The sequence below is a fragment of the Salvelinus namaycush genome, chromosome 4 (genome assembly GCF_016432855.1).
Source record: "Salvelinus namaycush isolate Seneca chromosome 4, SaNama_1.0, whole genome shotgun sequence".
Classification (NCBI taxonomy): Eukaryota; Metazoa; Chordata; class Actinopteri; order Salmoniformes; family Salmonidae; genus Salvelinus; species Salvelinus namaycush.
The window spans coordinates 76900511-76919116 of NC_052310.1; the positions used below are offsets into that span (position 1 = coordinate 76900511).

Consider the following 18606-nt stretch of genomic DNA (forward strand, 5'->3'; position numbering starts at 1 on the left):
TTTACTGTTGTTTAATTTCTTTACTTACCTATTGTTCACCTATTACCTTTTTGCACTATTGGTTAGAGCCTGTAAGTAAGCATTTCACTGTAAGGTCTACACCTGTTGTATTCAGCGCACATGACAAATACACTTTGATTTGAACTCCTTTTACTCATCCCTTTACTCTGTCTACAACTCCCTTTAATCATCCCTTTACTCTGTCTACAACTCCTTTTAATCATCCATTTACTCTGTCTACAACTCCCTTTAATCTTATGGCTGCAAGCCCGAGGTCGGTACACCTATGACAACATCCCCCACTCCCCCCACACTGATTAGCATCGCTAGCATAGCGTCACAATTAAATAGTAGCATCTAAATATCATTAAATCACAAGTCCAAGACACCAAATGAAAGATACAGATCTTGTGAATAAAGCCACCATTTCAGATTTTTAAAATGTTTTACAGGGAAGACAAAATATGTAAATCTATTAGCTAACCACGTTAGCAAAAGACACCATTTTTCTTTGTCCACCATTTTTTCTCTCCACCAGTAGCTATCACCAATTCGGCCAAATAAAGATATTGATAGCCACTAACCAAGAAAAAACCTCATCAGATGACAGTCTGATAACATATTTATTGTATAGGATAGGTTTTGTTAGAAAAATGTGCATATTTCAGGTATAAATCATAGTTTACAATTGCACCCACCATCACAACTCGACTAGAATAAATACACTGAGCAACGTGTATTACCTAATTACTAATCATAAAACATTTCTTAAAAATACACAGCTCACAGCAATGGAAAGACACAGATCTTGTGAATTCAGACAATATTTCAGATGTTCTAAGTGTTTTACAGCGAAAACACAATAAATCGTTATATTAGCATACCACATGTGCAAACGTTACCAGAGCATTGATTCTAGCCAAAGAGAGCGATAACGTAATCATCGCCAAAATATATTAATTTTTTCACTAACCTTCTCAGAATTCTTCCGATGACACTCCTGTAACATCATATTACAACATACATATAGAGTTTGTTCGAAAATGTGCATATTTAGCCACAAAAAACCGTGGTTATACAATGACAAAACTAGCAAAACTAGCCTGAAAATGTCGGGCGCCATATTTGACAGTGATCTTGTCTCATGATTAACTATTCATAAACTTGACTAAAAAAATATAAGTTGGACAGCTATCGAAAGACAAATTAGTTCTTAATGCAATCGCTGAATTACATTTCTAAAATTATCCTTACTGTGCAATACAGGGTTCGCCAAGCGAAGCTATACCAAAGAAAATGGCGGAATATGCGTTTAAAAATTTTCGACAGAACAACGATTTATCATCTTAAATATTTCTTACTATGAGGTGATCTTCCATCAGAATCTTGGGCAATGTATCCTTTCTTGGGTCTAATCTTCTTTTGGTCGAAAGATGTCCTCTTGTCCGTCGAAATGCCCACTAACGTTCGACCGGTACTGGAAACGTGCCCAAAGCTTCAAAGTGCATCACTAAGAATTGCCTCAAAATCGCACTAAACGGATATAAATTGCTATAAAACGGTTTAAATTAACTACCTTATGATGTCTTTAACACCTATAACGAGTAAAAACATGACCGGTGAAATATTACTGGCTAAATCCAAGCTTGGAAAGAGAGCAGGTCCAACGTCCATCGTGCGTCAGGCGCAGCAGGAAAAGAACGGTACATCCGGTCTTTGGCTTTTTATACAGGCCCTGATTGCGCAATCGACTCCATTCAAATTGTCACCTCTTACTCACATCTAGAGGAAGGCGTGGGCAGTGTTTGTATCCTCATAGGATTTACAGGGACTTTAAAACTGACCTGGGACCAGAGGCCAACATTTCTGAAATCTCACTCCATATCAGGAAAAGTGCTGTAGAATGAGTTCTGTTTCACTCAGAGACATAATTCAAACGGCTATAGAAACTAGAGAGTGTTTTCTATCCAATAATAACAATAATATGCATATTGTACGAGCAAGAATTGAGTACGAGGCCGTTTGAAATGGGCACCTTAAACAGAGCTACTCAATACTGCCCCTGCAGCCATAAAAAGTTAATCATCCCTTTACTCTGTCTACAAGTCCTTTTAATCATCCCTTTACTCTGTCTACAACTCCCTTTAATCATCCCTTTACTCTGTCTACAACTCCCTTTAACCTCTAACACCTCCCAAACCCGGATCCGGGATCCCCCCATCAAAAAAGCTGACTAGCATAGCCTAGCCTAAAGCCACAGGGATATCATATAATAAAATGTTCATGAAATCACAAGTCCCAGACACCAAATGAAAGATACACATCTTGTGAATCCAGCCATCATTTCTGATTTTTAAAATGTTTTACAGGGAAGACACAATATGTAAATCTATTAGCTAACCACGTTAGCAAAAGACACCACTTCTTTACTCCACCATTTTTTTACTCCATCAGTAGCTATCACAAATTCGACCAAATAAAGATATAAATAGCCACTAACCAAGAAACAACTTCATCAGATGACAGTCTGATAACATATTTATTGTATAGCATATGTTTTGATAGAAAAATGTGCATATTTCAGGTATAAATCATAGTTTACCATTGCAGCCACTATCACAACTCTCACCAAAGCGACTAGAATAACTACAGAGACCATTGTGTATTAGCTAATTACTCATCATAAAACATTTCTTAAAAATACACAGCGTACAGCAGATGAAAGACACAGATCTTGTAAATCCAGCCAATATTTCAGATTTTCTAAGTGTTTTACAGCGAAAACACAATATAGCGTTATATTAGCTTACCACAATAGCAAACATCACAACAGCATTGATTCAAGGCAAAAATAGCGATAACGTATAAACCACCAAAATATATAAATTTTTTCACTAACCTTCTCAGAATTCTTGATGACAGTCCTATAACATCATATTACACAATGCAAATAGAGTTTGTTCGAAAATGTGCATATTTAGCGGCACAAATCGTGCTTATACAATGAGAATAGTGTCCAAAACCTCAAGCAATCTGTCCGGCGCCATCTTGGAGAGGCACCTATTCTAATCGAAAACTATTCATAAACTTGACTAAAAAATACAAGTTGGACAGCAAATGAAAGATAAATTAGTTCTTAATGCAATCGCTGTGTTAGATTTTTAAAATTAACGTTACTGCGCAATACAGTGTGCGCCAAAGCGAGACCGCACCATAATTCATGGCGGAATTATTATTTGACATTTGTCAACATAAGTACGAATTAACAGCATAAAGACTGCTTACTATTAGCTGAGCTTCCATCAGAATCTTGGGCAAGGTGTCCTTTCTCCAGAACAATCGTCTTTGGGTTGAAAGATGTCCTCTTCTCCTGTCGAAATACCAGCTAACGATAGCCACCCACTGGAGACGTGTCCAACTCGTGAAAGCGCATGACAAAGAAATCCCAGAAAATCGCAATAAACTGCTATAAGTCGGTTTAAATTAACTACCTTATGATGTCTTTAACACCTATAACGAATAAAAACATGACCGGAGATATAGAACTACTAAAACGAAAGCGTTTGCAGGACGCCATTGTGATGTCTTCTTGCGCCAGGCGCACCGTTGAAAAGGACGGTACTTCCGTTCCACAGTCTTATATAGGGTCCCAGATTGCGCAATCCACTCCATTCAAATTCTCCCCGCTTACTGACATCTAGAGGAAGACGTATGCAGTGCATGTAGCCCGATGGCTTACATGGGGACTTATAAACTGACCTCAGAACAGGGACCTCGATTTCTGAAATCTCACTCCCTGACAGGAAATGTGCTGCAGAATGAGTTATGTTTCACTCAGAGAAATAATTCAAACGGTTTTAGAAACTAGAGAGTGTTTTCTATCCAATAGTAATAATAATAGGCATATTGTACGAGCATGAATTGAGTACGAGGCAGTTTAATTTGGGAACTCATTTTTACAAAGTCGAAATGGCGCCCCCATAGGCTCAAGAAGTTAAGCATCCCTTTACTCTGTCTACAACTCCTTTTACTCTGTCTACAACTCCTTTTACTCATCCCTTTACTCTGTCTACAACTCCTTTTACTCTGTCTACAACTCATTTTACTCATCCCTTTACTCTGTCTACAACTCCCTTTAATCATCCCTTTACTCTGTCTACAACTCCTTTTACTCTGGCTACAACTTTTTTTACTCATCCTTTTAATCATCCTTTTACTCTTGCTACAACTCCTTTTACTCATCATTTTACTCTGTCTACAACTCCTTTTACTCATCATTTTACTCTGGCTACAACTCCTTTTACTCATCATTTTACTCTGTCTACAACTCCTTTTACTCATTATTTTACTCTGGCTACATCTCCTTTTACTCATCATTTTACTTGTTTTCTTTATTTGACTTATTCTGTCTACATGTCTCATTGATGTGTACTACTTAACGTGACCATGTTAACAGAGTGAAGGAATCTTTCTGTCTCTCCCTCTCTCTACCTGTGTCACCATTTATGTCATACCCTACCTAGTGTATTGCCTCCCTCCCTCTACCTGTGTCACAATCTTATGTCATAACCTTCCTAGTGTATTGCCTCCCTCCCTCTCACTACCTGTGTCACCATTTATGTCATACCCTACCTAGTGTATTGCCTCCCTCCCTCTATCTGTGTCACAATCTTATGTCATACCCTACCAAGTGTATTGCCTCACTCCCTCTACCTGTGTCAACATATTTTGTCGTATCCTTCCTAGTATATTGCCTCCCTCCCTCTCTCTACCTGTGTCACCATCTTATGTCATATCCTTCCTAGTATTATTGCCTACCTCTCTCCCTCTCCACTCCCTCCCTCTGTTTCTGAGGGAGGGAGGACAGAGAAAAGGGGATCCAGGACAGAGAAAAAGTATGTAACAGACACAGCCAATAAATGTCTGGATCGATTTGAATATGAGTTCCTATTGAAGACGACTCCTCTCTTTCACCTCTCTGTAGCCCTCTGCCTGCCTTTGTCATTCCAGTGTGTGTGTGTGTGTGTGTGTGTGTGTGTGTGTGTGTGTGTGTGTGTGTGTGTGTGTGTGTGTGTGTGTGTGTGTGTGTGTGTGTGTGTGTGTGTGTGTGTGTGTGTGTGTGTGTGTGTGTGTGTGTGTGTGTGTGTGTGTGTGTCCTCAGGCATTGCCCCTAACATCACAGCTGGACCATCTGACAGCACGGTGATTGACGGCATGTCAGTCATTCTCCACTGTGAAACATCAGGAGCACCAAGACCAGCTATCACCTGGCAGAAAGGTCAGACTCTCTCCACTGCACCACTCAACCAGGCACACACTATGTCATAGGGGACTATTAACAATATGGCTGCTTTTTTCCCATGATGTATAAACAATGGACTTAAACAGAATGGAACAATCCAATCATAGCATTACTCAACTATCTGCAATAGGATGGATGAATGCACATCTCCCATGGTACCAGTCTATCTAGCGCATGCAGATTAATAGCAGACATTGGTTTATTAAATGTTTTATTTAACGTTCATTTAAAGGTGCAATATACAGCATTCACTCCGCCATTTCCTGGTTACTAAAATTCTAATAGTTTGCATAATTTCCATAGAAAGAATCATTGTACCTCCTAAAGAGCTGTGAAATATATTATATAACCAATAATATTATATTGTCAGCTTTTTGAAACTGGTGTGAAAAACCGAAAGTAAAAGATGCAAAAACTAAACGTAAGAATGGGAAGCATATAAATGGCACACATAGAAAATATCTACTTCTTAGACTCGCTTTCGATGAGAATGAGAGATCTATAACTCACATTTCTATGTGCATTTGGTCGGGTCGCCCAGAAAGTTCCATGTTGCAGCTTTAAACATGGAGTCATATTGAGAACCAGGTCTCTTTTAGCAAAATACAAAACTAAACACAATGAATATGAAATGCAATCAATAAATAGTAAGAATCAATCAAACATTTACCCCAAACCGGCTCCCCAGCTTCCACTAAAGGGTCCCATAAAGACATCAGACATGTCTTATTTCTCATGTCTCATGTTTTCTGTATTATATACAGTACCAGTCAAAAGTTTGGACACACCTACTCATTCCAGGATTTTTCTTTATTTTGACTATTTTCTACATTGTAAAATAATAGTGAAGACATCAAAACTATGAAATAATGCATATGGAATCATGCAATAACCCAAAAAGTGTTAAACAAATCAAAATGTATTTTATATTTGAGATTATTCAAAGTAGCCACTCTTTGCCTTGACTGCTTTGCACAGTCTTGGCATTCTCTCAACCAGCTTCACGAGGTATTCACCTGGAACAGGTGTGCCTTGTTAAAAGTGAATTTGTGGAATTTCTTTCCTTCTTAATGTGTTTGAGCCAATCAGTTGTGTTGTGACAAGGTAGAGGTGGTATTTGGGGCGGCAGGTATCCTAGTGGTTAGAGCATTGGACCAGTAACCGAAAGGTTGCTGGATTGAATCCCCGAGCAGACAAGATACAAATCTGTTGTTCTGCCCCTGAACAAGGCAGTTAACCGACTGTTCCCCGGTAGGTTGTCATTGTAAATAAGAATTTGTTCTTAACTGACTTGCATGGATAAATAATAATGGAATACAGAAGATAGCACTATTTGGTAAAAGACCAAGTCCATATTATGGCAATAACAGCTCAAATAGGTAAAGAGAAACAAAGGTCCCATCATTACTTTAAGACATGAAGGTCAGTCAAAACCTTCAAGCTCCATGATGAAACTGGCTCTCATGAGGACCACCACGGAAAAGGAAGACCCAGAGTTACCTCTGCTCCTGAGGATATCTTCGAGTTACCAGCCTCAGAAAATGCAGCCCAAATAAATGCTTCACAGAGTTCAAGTAAGAGACAAATCTCAACATCAACTGTTCAGAGGAGACTACTTGAATCAGGCCGTCATGGTCAAATTGCTGCAAATAAACCACCACTAAAGGGCAACAAAAAGAAGACTTGCTTGGGCAAAAAAACAAGAGCAATGGACATTAGACCAGTGGAAATCTGTCCTTTAGTCTGATAAGTCCAAATTGGAGATTTTTGGTTCAAACCACTGTGTCTTTGTGAGATGCAGAGAAGGTGAACTGATGATCTCTGCATGTGTGGTTCCCACCATGAAGCATGGAGGAGGAGGTGTGATGGTGTGGGGGTGCTTTGCTGGTGACACTGTCAGTGATTTATTCAGAATGTGTTTAGCAACCATCCCATCGGCATGGCAACCATCCCATCGGGTTTGCGCTTAGTGGGTCTGTTATTTTGTTTTTAAACAGGACAATGACCCAATACACCTCCAGGCTGTGTAAGGGCTATTTGACCAAGAAGGAGAGTGATAGAGTGATGTATCAGACGACCTGGCCTCCACAGTTACCCGACCTCAACCCAATTGAGATAGTTTGGGATGAGTTGGACCGCTGAGTGAAGGAAAAGCAGCCAACAAGTGCTCAGCATAGGTGGGAACTCTTTCAAGACTTTTAGAAAAGAATTCCAGGTGAAGTTTGTTGAGTGTGCAAAGCTCTCATCACAGGAAAAAGGTAGCTACTTGAAGAATCTATAATGTCAATATATTTTGATATTTTGATATTCCAAATGTGTTATTTCATAGTTTTGTTGTCATCACTATTATTCTACAATGTAGAAAATAGTAAAAACAAAGTAAACCTTAAATGAGTAAGTGTGTCCAAACGTTTGACTGGTGCTGTATATATTTTAATTTAGTTTATTATTATTATTATTAGTTGTTCTATTTTGATATTGATTACTGCACTGTTGGGAAGAGCTTGTTAAGCATTTCACTCTACTTGTTATGCATGTGACAATAAAACTTGAACTTTAAGAAATTACAAAAGACTTATCACTGACCCCAGCAAACAAACAATCTCTCTCTCTCTCTCTCTCTCTCACTCGCTCTTTCTCTCTCTCTGTCCTTCCAGGTGAGCGTGTTCTGGCCAGTGGTTCTGTTCAGCTGCCCAGGTTCACCTTGCTGGAGTCAGGCAGCCTGCTCATCTCCCCATCCCACATATCAGACGCTGGCACCTACACCTGCATGGCCAGCAACTCCAGGGGCATAGACGAGGCTGCTGCTGACCTTGTGGTGTGGGGTGAGTGTGTGTGTGTGGGGGGGGGGGGTCTAGTGGAATGTGTCGACGTGTGACTTGATCCAGGGACAACATGTGACTTGATCCAGGGACAACGTGTGACTTGATCCAGGGACAACGTGTGACTTGATCCAGGGACAACGTGTGACTTGATCCAGGGACAACATGTGACTTGATCCAGGGACAACATGTGACTTGATCCAGGGACAACGTGTGACTTGATCCAGGGACAACGTGTGACTTGATCCAGGGACAACATGTGCCTTGATCCAGGGACAACATGTGCCTTGATCCAGGGACAACATGTGACTTGATCTAGGGACAACATGTGACTTGATCCAGGGACAACATGTGACTTGATCTAGGGACAACATGTGACTTGATCCAGGGACAACATGTGACTTGATCTAGGGACAACATGTGACTTGATCCAGGGACAACATGTGACTTGATCTAGGGATGTAATGTGACTTCATCCAGGGACAGCATGTGACTTGATCCAGGGACAACATGTGACTTGATCCAGGGACAACGTGTGACTTGATCCAGGGACAACGTGTGACTTGATCCAGGGACAACGTGTGACTTGATCCAGGGACAACATGTGACTTGATCCAGGGACAACGTGTGACTTGATCCAGGGACAACGTGTGACTTGATCCAGGGACAACATGTGCCTTATTCCAAGGACAACATGTGACTTGATCCAGGGACAACATGTGCCTTGATCCAGGGACAACATGTGACTTGATCTAGGGACAACATGTGCCTTGATCCAGGGACAACATGTGACTTGATCTAGGGACAACATGTGACTTGATCCAGGGACAACGTGTGACTTGATCCAGAGACAACGTGTGACTTGATCCAGGGACAACATGTGCCTTATTCCAAGGACAACATGTGACTTGATCCAGGGACAACATGTGCCTTGATCCAGGGACAACATGTGACTTGATCTAGGGACAACATGTGCCTTGATCCAGGGACAACATGTGACTTGATCTAGGGACAACATGTGACTTGATCTAGGGACAACATGTGACTTGATCCAGGGACAACATGTGACTTGATCCAGGGACAACATGTGCCTTGATCCAGGGACAACATGTGCCTTGATCCAGGGACAACATGTGACTTGATCCAGGGACAACATGTGACTTGATCCAGGGACAACATGTGACTTGATCTAGGGACAACATGTGCCTTGATCCAGGGACAACATGTGACTTGATCCAGGGACAACATGTGACTTGATCCAGGGACAACATGTGACTTGATCTAGGGACAACATGTGACTTGATCTAGGGACAACATGTGACTTGATCCAGGGACAACATGTGACTTGATCTAGGGACAACATGTGACTTGATCCAGGGACAACGTGTGCCTTGATCCAGGGACAACATGTGACTTGATCCAGGGACAACATGTGACTTGATCTAGGGACAACATGTGACTTGATCTAGGGACAACATGTGACTTGATCTAGGGACAACATGTGACTTGATCTAGGGACAACATGTGACTTGATCTAGGGACAACGTGTGACTTGATCCAGGGACAACATGTGACTTGATCCAGGGACAACATGTGACTTGATCTAGGGACAACATGTGACTTGATCCAGGGACAACATGTGACTTGATCCAAGGACAACATGTGACTTGATCTAGGGACAACATGTGACTTGATCCAGGGACAACATGTGACTTGATCCAGGGACAACATGTGACTTGATCTAGGGACAACATGTGACTTGATCCAGGGACAACGTGTGCCTTGATCCAGGGACAACATGTGCCTTGATCCAGGTACAACATGTGACTTGATCTAGGGACAACATGTGACTTGATCTAGGGACAACATGTGACTTGATCCAGGGACAACGTGTGCCTTGATCCAGGGACAACATGTGACTTGATCCAGGGACAACATGTGTCTTGATCCAGGGACAACATGTGACTTGATCTAGGGACAACATGTGACTTGATCCAGGGACAACATGTGACTTGATCTAGGGACAACATGTGACTTGATCCAGGGACAACGTGCCACTTGGAGAAATCGGAACGTGCAGCACGCACTGCATCCTTCCCTTTCTAGTGTGTGTGTATAAGTGTGTGTTCATACACTCTCTCTCCCTTCAGCTCGCACCCGTATCAACACCCCCCCTCAGGACCAGAGTGTCATCAAAGGCACCAAGGCCACTGTGACCTGTGGAGTTACACACGACCCCAGTGTCACCGTCAGGTAGGAGAGCACACACACACACACCAAGCACTATGTGCACACACGCACACACAGTACACTTTTACACACACATACAAACACACTGCACCCCCCCCCCCCCCCCCACACACACACAGTACACTTTTACACACACATACAGACACACTGCACCCCCACCCCCCCCACACACACAGTACACTTTTACACACACATACAGACACACTGCACCCCCCCACACACACACAGTACACTTTTACACACACATACAGACACACTGCACCCCCCCCCCACACACACACACAGTACACTTTTACACACACATACAGACACATTGCACCCCCCCCCCCCCCCCCCCCCCCCCACACACACACACAGTAGACTTTTACACACACATACAGACACACTGCACCCCCCCCCCACACACACACACACACACAGTACACTTTTACACACACATACAGACACACTGCATCTCCCCCCCACAAACACACAGTACACTTTTACACACACATACAGACACACTGCACCCCCACCCCCCCCACACACACACACACACTGTACACTTTTACACACACATAGACACACTGCACCCCCCCCCCCCACACACACACACACACAGTACACTTTTACACACACATAGACACACTGCACCCCCCCCCCCCCCCCCCACACACACACAGTACACTTTTACACACACATACAGACACACTGCACCCCCCCCCCCCCCACACACGGTACACTTTTACACACACATACAGACACACTGCCCCCCCACACACACACAGAGTACACTTTTACACACACATACAGACACACTGCACCCCCACACACACACACACACACACACAGTACACTTTTCCACACACATACAGACACACTGCACCCCCCCCCCCCCCCCCCCCACACACACAGTACACTTTTACACATACATACAGACACACTGCACCCCCCCCCACACACAGTACACTTTTACACACACATACAGACACACTGCACCCCCCCTCACACACAGTACACTTTTACACACACATACAGACACACTGCACCCACACACACACACACACACACACAGAGTGAGATGCACACAAAGCAGCTTGTGCACACACAGACACTTTTCTCCAACCTTACATACAACAACACTCACTAACATTGCACAATTTGACAAGGTCACAGGGGCAGGTCACACCTGCTGTGCATGTCAAGAAGCAACTGTGTATTAAAGGCTCAATGCAGTTAAAAAGTGAATTACCTGTTTTCTATATATATTTTTTTCACACTATGAGTTTGGAATGATACTGTGAAATTGGGAAATGTATGATTATGCCCTTTTTGTGTGAGAGCTGTTTGAAAAGGCCGCCTGAAATGTCAGTCTGTTTTGGTGGGATGGAGTTTTGGCAGTAAATGAGTTAACCTTTCTGAACCACCCATCCCGGATCTGGGATAATTGTCATCAGAAACGCTGACTAGCCTAGCCTAGCCTAGCGCCACAGGTATATAATATAATATAATTTCATGAAATCACAAGTGCAATATTGCAAGCTTAGCCTTTTGTTAATCCATCTGTCGTCTCAGATTTTGAAATTATGCTTTACAGCGAAAGCAATACAAGCGTTTGTGTAAGTTTATCGATCGCTCGACAAAACAATAAGTACACCTAGCATCAGGTAACTTGTTCACGAAAATCAGAAAAGCAATCAAATTAATCGTTTACCTTTGATGATCTTCGGATGTTTTCACTCACGAGACTCCCAGTTAGACAACAAATGTTCCTTTTGTTCCATAAAGATATTTTTCATATCTAAATACCTCCGTTAGTTTGATGCGTTATGCCCAGGAATCCACCGGAAAGAGCGGTCGCGACAACGCCGACATAAATTCCAAATTATATACATAATGTCCACAGAAACATGTCAAACGTTTTTTATAATCCATCCTCAAGGTGTTTTTCAAATATCTATTCGATAATATATCAACCGGGACAGTTGGCTTTTCACTAGGACCGGGAGTAACAATGGCTGCCTTTCTCTTTTGCGCACAAGTCACTCTGAGAGCCCCCACCTATCCACTTACGCAATGTGGTCGTTCACGCTCATTCTTCAAAATAAAAGCCTGAAACTATGTCTAAAGGTTGTTGACACCTTAGGGAAGCCATAGAAAAAGAAGTCTGGTTGATATCCCTTTATATGGGCAATAGGGATGCATAGGAACAGAGAGGTTTCAAGAACAGGGGCACTTCCTGATTGGATTTTCCTCAGGTTTTAGCCTGCAATATCAGTTCTGTTTAACTTACAGACAAATGTTTTACAGTTTTGGAAACTTCAGAGTGTTTTCTATCCTAATCTGACAATTATATGCATATTCTAGTTTCGGGGGCTGAGAAATAGGCAGTTTCAAATGGGTACGTGTTTTTAGCCAAAAACGAAAATATCGCCCCCTAGTCTTAGACCAATAAGAAAGAGAGTTCCAAACCTCTCTGCCAATTACAGCTAGTTTTCAGTTTTCCCATCCTCACTCAGACCACTCCCAGACAGTCCTAGTAAAATTCTTGCTTGAGAAATTGCTATTTGATAAGAAGTTATTTTTGTTTCTTTTTGACAATTTTAGTTGAAAAAGTACTTAATTGTTACCCAGAAATGATTTGATATTTAGATAACAATGTCTGCATTGGACCTTTAAACTGTAGGTATGTGTGGGAGAAGGAGGGCTTGGTCATCAACGCCCAGTCTATCCCCCGTATCCGGCTGGACCCGGATGGTACCCTCCACATCTCCCAGACCTGGTCAGGTGACATCGGGACCTACACCTGTAGGGTTATGTCGGTAGGAGGCAACGACTCACGCAGCGCACACCTCCGAGTCAGGTAACACGATCAACATATCTCTCTCTCCCTCTTTATCATCCTCTTCTTTTCTCTGTCTCGAACAAGTTCATCCTTGTTCATCCTGTCTTGAACAAGATATACTGCTTGTTTTCTCACCTCTCCTGTCTCACCTCTCCTGTCTCACCTCTCCTGTCTCACCTCTCCTGCCTCACCTCTCCTGTCTCATCTCTCCTGCCTCACCTCTCCTGTCTCACCTCTCCTGCCTCACCTCTCCTGCCTCACCTCTCCTGTCTCACCTCTCCTGTCTCACCTCTCCTGTCTCACCTCTCCTGTCTCACCTCTCTCTCCATTCTCCCCTCTCCTATCCCACCTCTCTTGTCTCACCTCTCTCCACATTCTCACCTCTCCTGTCTCACCTCTCTCTCCACTCTCCCCTCTCCTATCCCACCTCTCCTGTCTCACCTCTCTCCCCATTCTCACCTCTCCTGTCTCACTTCTCTCTCCATTCTCACCTCTCCTGTCTCACCCCTCCCTTTCCACCTTTCCTGTCTCAACTCTCTCCCCATTCTCATCTCTTCCGGCCATCTCTTCTGTCTCACCTCTCTCCCCATTCTCACCTCTCCTGTCCCAAAGCTCCGGTCTCACCTCTCTCCCCAGTCTCACCTCTCCTGTCTCAGCTCTTCTGTCTCACCTCTCTCCCCAGTCTCACCTCTCCTGTCTCAGCTCTTCTGTCATCTCATGTCTAATCTCTCCTATGTCACTTTTCCTGATTCACCTCTCCTGTCTCACGTCTCTCCCCATTCTCACCTCTCCTGTCTCTCAACTGTCTCACCCCACTCCTGTCTGTCTCTCTCTTTTCTTCTCTACTCTGCTGTCCTAGTTTCCTATAATTATGGATTTTGAGTAAATCGTACCTCTAAGAATGTATTTTTAAAAACTCATCCAGTCATATATCTTTCTGTCTGCCCGTCTGTCTGACAACCTCTCTGACGATCTGTGTACCCCACCCCCACCCCACCCCTCAGGCAGCTGCCCTATGCTCCAGAGAACCCTGCAGCCCTGCTAAGTTCCTCAGAAAAGAGGGCCATTAACCTGACCTGGGCCAAGCCCTTCGATGGGAACAGCCCCCTACTTCACTACATCCTGGAGGTCTCTGAGAACAGTGAGTGATCTCAGGAGGACACAGGCTGATGGATAATGAGAAAGAATAAACCGCTGTTAGTAGGAGGAATAGAATGAAGAGAAGGATTAGATCATCTGCAGGTTTGATATGTGTCTGTTCTCTCTTCCTGTGCTAGACGCTCCCTGGGCTATCCTCCTGGCCAACATAGAGCCTGAGTCGACAGCGGTGACAGTCAGTGGACTCATCCCAGCACGCTCCTACCAGTTCCGCCTGTGTGCCGTCAACGACGTGGGCAAGGGCCAGTTCAGCAAGGAGACTGACCGGTGAGAGAGAGCCCTCCCAGGATTCCTCTCTCCTCTCTAAAGCCCCTTATCCCCTGCCGTGCAATGATAACAGCCTACTCAGTCTCCCAGTCAAACAGTGTGTGATCCCGTGCCAGTACATATTGTCAATGGTTTATATATATGTGTGTGTGTGTGTGTGTGTGTGTGTGTGTGTGTGTGTGTGTGTGTGTGTGTGTGTGTGTGTGTGTGTGTGTGTGTGTGTGTGTGTGTGTGTGTGTGTGTGTGTGTGTGTGTATTTATCTGCTGAAGGATTAGTAATTGAGCCGATGCAGCCAGACACACACCACCACTTCACTCACTCAGAGAGGGCTTTGGAGGTGTCCCGGGAGATTGTTGAGATCAGGTTGGCTTCACTAGCCTGAGTCACTTCTCATAACGTAGTGTGCTCTGGCCAAAAGTAGTGCACTATGTAGTGAATAGGGGTTCATTTGGGACCCAATCCCTCCTCTTACACAGGCTAGCTCGTCGAGCCAGCTCAAATGTGAGCAGTTGGATCCCCAGCCCTCTCCAGCTGAGAGGATAGCCATAGGGGGCTCACGTCCGACAGCGCAGGGGTTCACACTGAGCGCTTTGTGCTTCCGTTTGATCCTAAAGTGCCACAATTAATCTCAACTGTGCCTCGCTTTCTGAAAAGTCATATCTCTGTATGGGCCCTTTGGTTTTGAATTGATTGAATTGATTCAGCATCATCTGACTGGTCCGCTGTGGTCTTTGGTATTAGCCTTTTCTCTCTCTGGCTAGGTACCTTATGTGTCTCCATCAGTAGGACATGCATTAAGGCATAGTGATGGTTTTGTACACAGCTTAGACACAGATACTGCAGATAGCATGGACAAAATCAAATCAAGTTAAATGTTATTTGTTACATGCTTTGTAAACAACAGGTGTAGACTAACAGTGAAATGCGTACTTACAGTCCCTTCCCAACAATGCAGAGAAAGAAAATAGAGAAATAATAGAAAAGTAAAACACATAATAATAAAAGTAATAATAAATACACAATGAGTAACGATAACTTATATACACAGGGTCCCATTACCGAGTCCATGTGCAGGGCTACGAGGTAATTTAGGTAGATATGTACATACACAGTACCAGTCAAAAGTTTGGACACACCTACTCATTCCAGGGTTTTTCTTTATTTTTACTATTTTCTACACTGTAGAATAATAGTGAAGACAACACAACTACGAAATAACACATATGGAATCATGTCGTAACCAAAAAAGTGTTAAACAAATCAAAATATATTTTATATTTGAGATTCTTCAAAGTAGCCACCGTTTGCCTTGATGACAGCTTTGCACACTCTTGGCATTCTCTCAACCAGCTTCATGAGGTAGTCACCTGGAATGCATTTCAATTAACTTATTATGGCTGCAATGTAGAAAATATTATAAATTAAGAAAAACCCTTTAATGAGTAGGTGTCCAAACTTTTGACTAGTACTGAACATGTTCAGGGGCTTGAAATGCTAAACTTGTTTATGTTAAAAACTTCTTATGGCTGCAATCACGTCACCGGGATGATATGACAACAGCCAGTGAAAGTGCAGGGCGCCAAATTCAAACAACAGAAATCTCATAATTAAAATTCCTAAAACATACATGTATCTTATACCATTTTAAAGGTAATCTTGTTGTTAATCCCACCAAAGTGTCCAATTTCAAATAGGCTTTACAGCGAAAGCACCACAAACGATGATGTTAGGTCACCGCAAAATCACAGAAAATCACAGCTATTTTTCCAGACAAAGATAGGAGTCACAAAAAGCAGAAATAGAGATAAAATTAATCACTAACCTTTGATGATCTTCATCAGATGACACTCATAGGACTTCATGTTACACAATACATATATGTTTTGTTCGATTAAGTTCATATTTATATCCAAAAACCTCAGTTTACATTGGCGCCATGTTCAGAAATGCCTCCGAAATTGCAGAGCGCCACGTCAAATAACATAAATACTCATCATAAACTCTGATGAAAGATACATGTTTTACATAGAATTAAAGATACACTTGTTCTTAATGCAACCGCTGTGTCAGATTTCAAAAATCTTTACGGCAAAAGCACAATATTCAATAATCTGAGAACAGCGTTCAGCCACAAAAGGAAGCCATACAGTTACCCGCCAAATTGTGCAGTCAACAAAACTCATAAAAAGCATTATAAATCTTCACTTACCTTTGCTGATCTTCATCGGAATGCACTCCCAGGACTCCCACTTCCACAAGAAATGTTTGTTTTGTTCGGTAATGTACATCATGTATGTCCAAATAGCTATTTTTGTTAGCATGTTTGTTAAACAAATCCAAGCGCTCGTGCAGGTCCAGCCGAACGTCAGACGACAACTTCAAAAAGTTATATTACAGGTCGAAGAAACTTGTCAAACTAAGTATAGAATCAATCTTTAGGAAGCTTCATTCAATGTTGTACAGACTGTTGACATCTAGTGGAAGGCATAGGAAGTACAAACAGATCCATATCCTACTGTGTATTCAATAGGCGATGAGTTGAAAATCGACCAATCTCAGATTTCTCACTTCCTGGTTGGATTTCTTCTCAGGTTTTTGCCTGCCATATGAGTTCTGTTATACTCACAGACATAATTCAAAATGTTTTAGAAACTTCAGAGTGTTTTCTATCCAATACAAATAATAATATGCATATATTAGCAACTATGACTGAGGAGCAGGCCATTTACTCTGGGAACCTCTGTGCACCTTTCATCCAAGCTACTCAATACTGCCCCTGCAGCCATAAGAAGTTAAAAGGTGAGCCTCTTTAAAAGTTAATTTGTGGAATTTCTTTCCTTAATGCATTTGAGCCAATCAGTTGTCTTGTGACAAGGTAGGGGTGGTATACAAAAGTTACCCCTATTTGGTAAAATACCAAGTCCATATTATGACAAGAACAGCTGAAATAAGCAAATTGAAATGACAGCCCATCATTACTTTAAGACATGAAGGTCAGTCAATGTGGAAAATTTGAAATTTGAAAGTTTGTTCAAGTTTAGTCGTAAAACCATCAAGCAGTATGATGAAACTGGCTCTCATGAGGACCACCACAGGAAACGAAGACCCATAGTTTTTTGGTTCAAAGGTAGGTAGGTGAACGGATGATCTCTGCATGTGTGGTTCCCCCCGTGTAGCATGGAGGAGGAAGTGTGATGGTGTGGGGGTGCTTTGCTCATGACACTCTCAGTGATTAATTTAGAATTCAAGGCTTACTTAACCAATTGAGATGGTTTGGGATGAGTTGGACCACACAGTGAAGGAAATGCAGCTCAGCATATGTGGGAACTCCTTCAGAACATTTGGAAAAGCCTTCCAGGTGAAGCTGGATGAGATAATGCCAACTGTGTGCAAAGCTGTCATCAAGGCAAAGGGTAGCTACTTTGAAGAATCAAAAAATATAAAATATAGTTCGATTTTTTTACACTTTTCTGGTTACTACATGATTCCGTATTTGTGACTGACCAGCTCAAATCAGGCTTATGTAGCAAAATGTGTGTTTACATTTAATAAAAGTAGAGACTCAGAGCTACAAAATTGTATATCATACACTGCAATTGAGGAACAATGGGAAAGTAATTATGCTTTGAAAGTTGATCAACTTGTAAACTCACTTTTGAGAAAAGGGCCTTTGAATGTACCTACTGGAGCGCTCTCCTTTGTGTACACCCATTCAGCATTGTTCATACCCTCTTAAGCCTTAGTCCTACCCATCTCTTTAAGAATTCACATGTGAGGTCATGTGCTAAACTATGAGTAGTGTAGAAAATATGAAGACTAAAAGTGATAGTAGCCCACAACAAGGAACAATTACAGGTAAACATAGTGTCCAGATAAAACATGTTATAAATTTTAGACACTTATCCAGACACATTTGTCTAAATTGATCCTTATATTAAACCAGCCAGTACAATTATTTTTTTCTTCTTTTTTTATGGACGAT

General features: G+C 42.3%; 1 protein-coding gene across 1 annotated transcript in view; it reads left to right on the plus strand.

Moving 5' to 3' along the window:
* LOC120046834 (protein sidekick-2-like) overlaps positions 1-18606 on the plus strand; it is a 200304-nt gene that overhangs the window by 101518 nt on the left and 80180 nt on the right. The window contains exons 9-14 of the mRNA XM_038992381.1: positions 5162-5278; positions 7960-8127; positions 10275-10377; positions 13040-13216; positions 14203-14339; positions 14476-14623. Coding sequence (XP_038848309.1) covers positions 5162-5278; positions 7960-8127; positions 10275-10377; positions 13040-13216; positions 14203-14339; positions 14476-14623 — 850 coding nt within the window. The remainder of the gene's footprint in view (positions 1-5161; positions 5279-7959; positions 8128-10274; positions 10378-13039; positions 13217-14202; positions 14340-14475; positions 14624-18606) is intronic.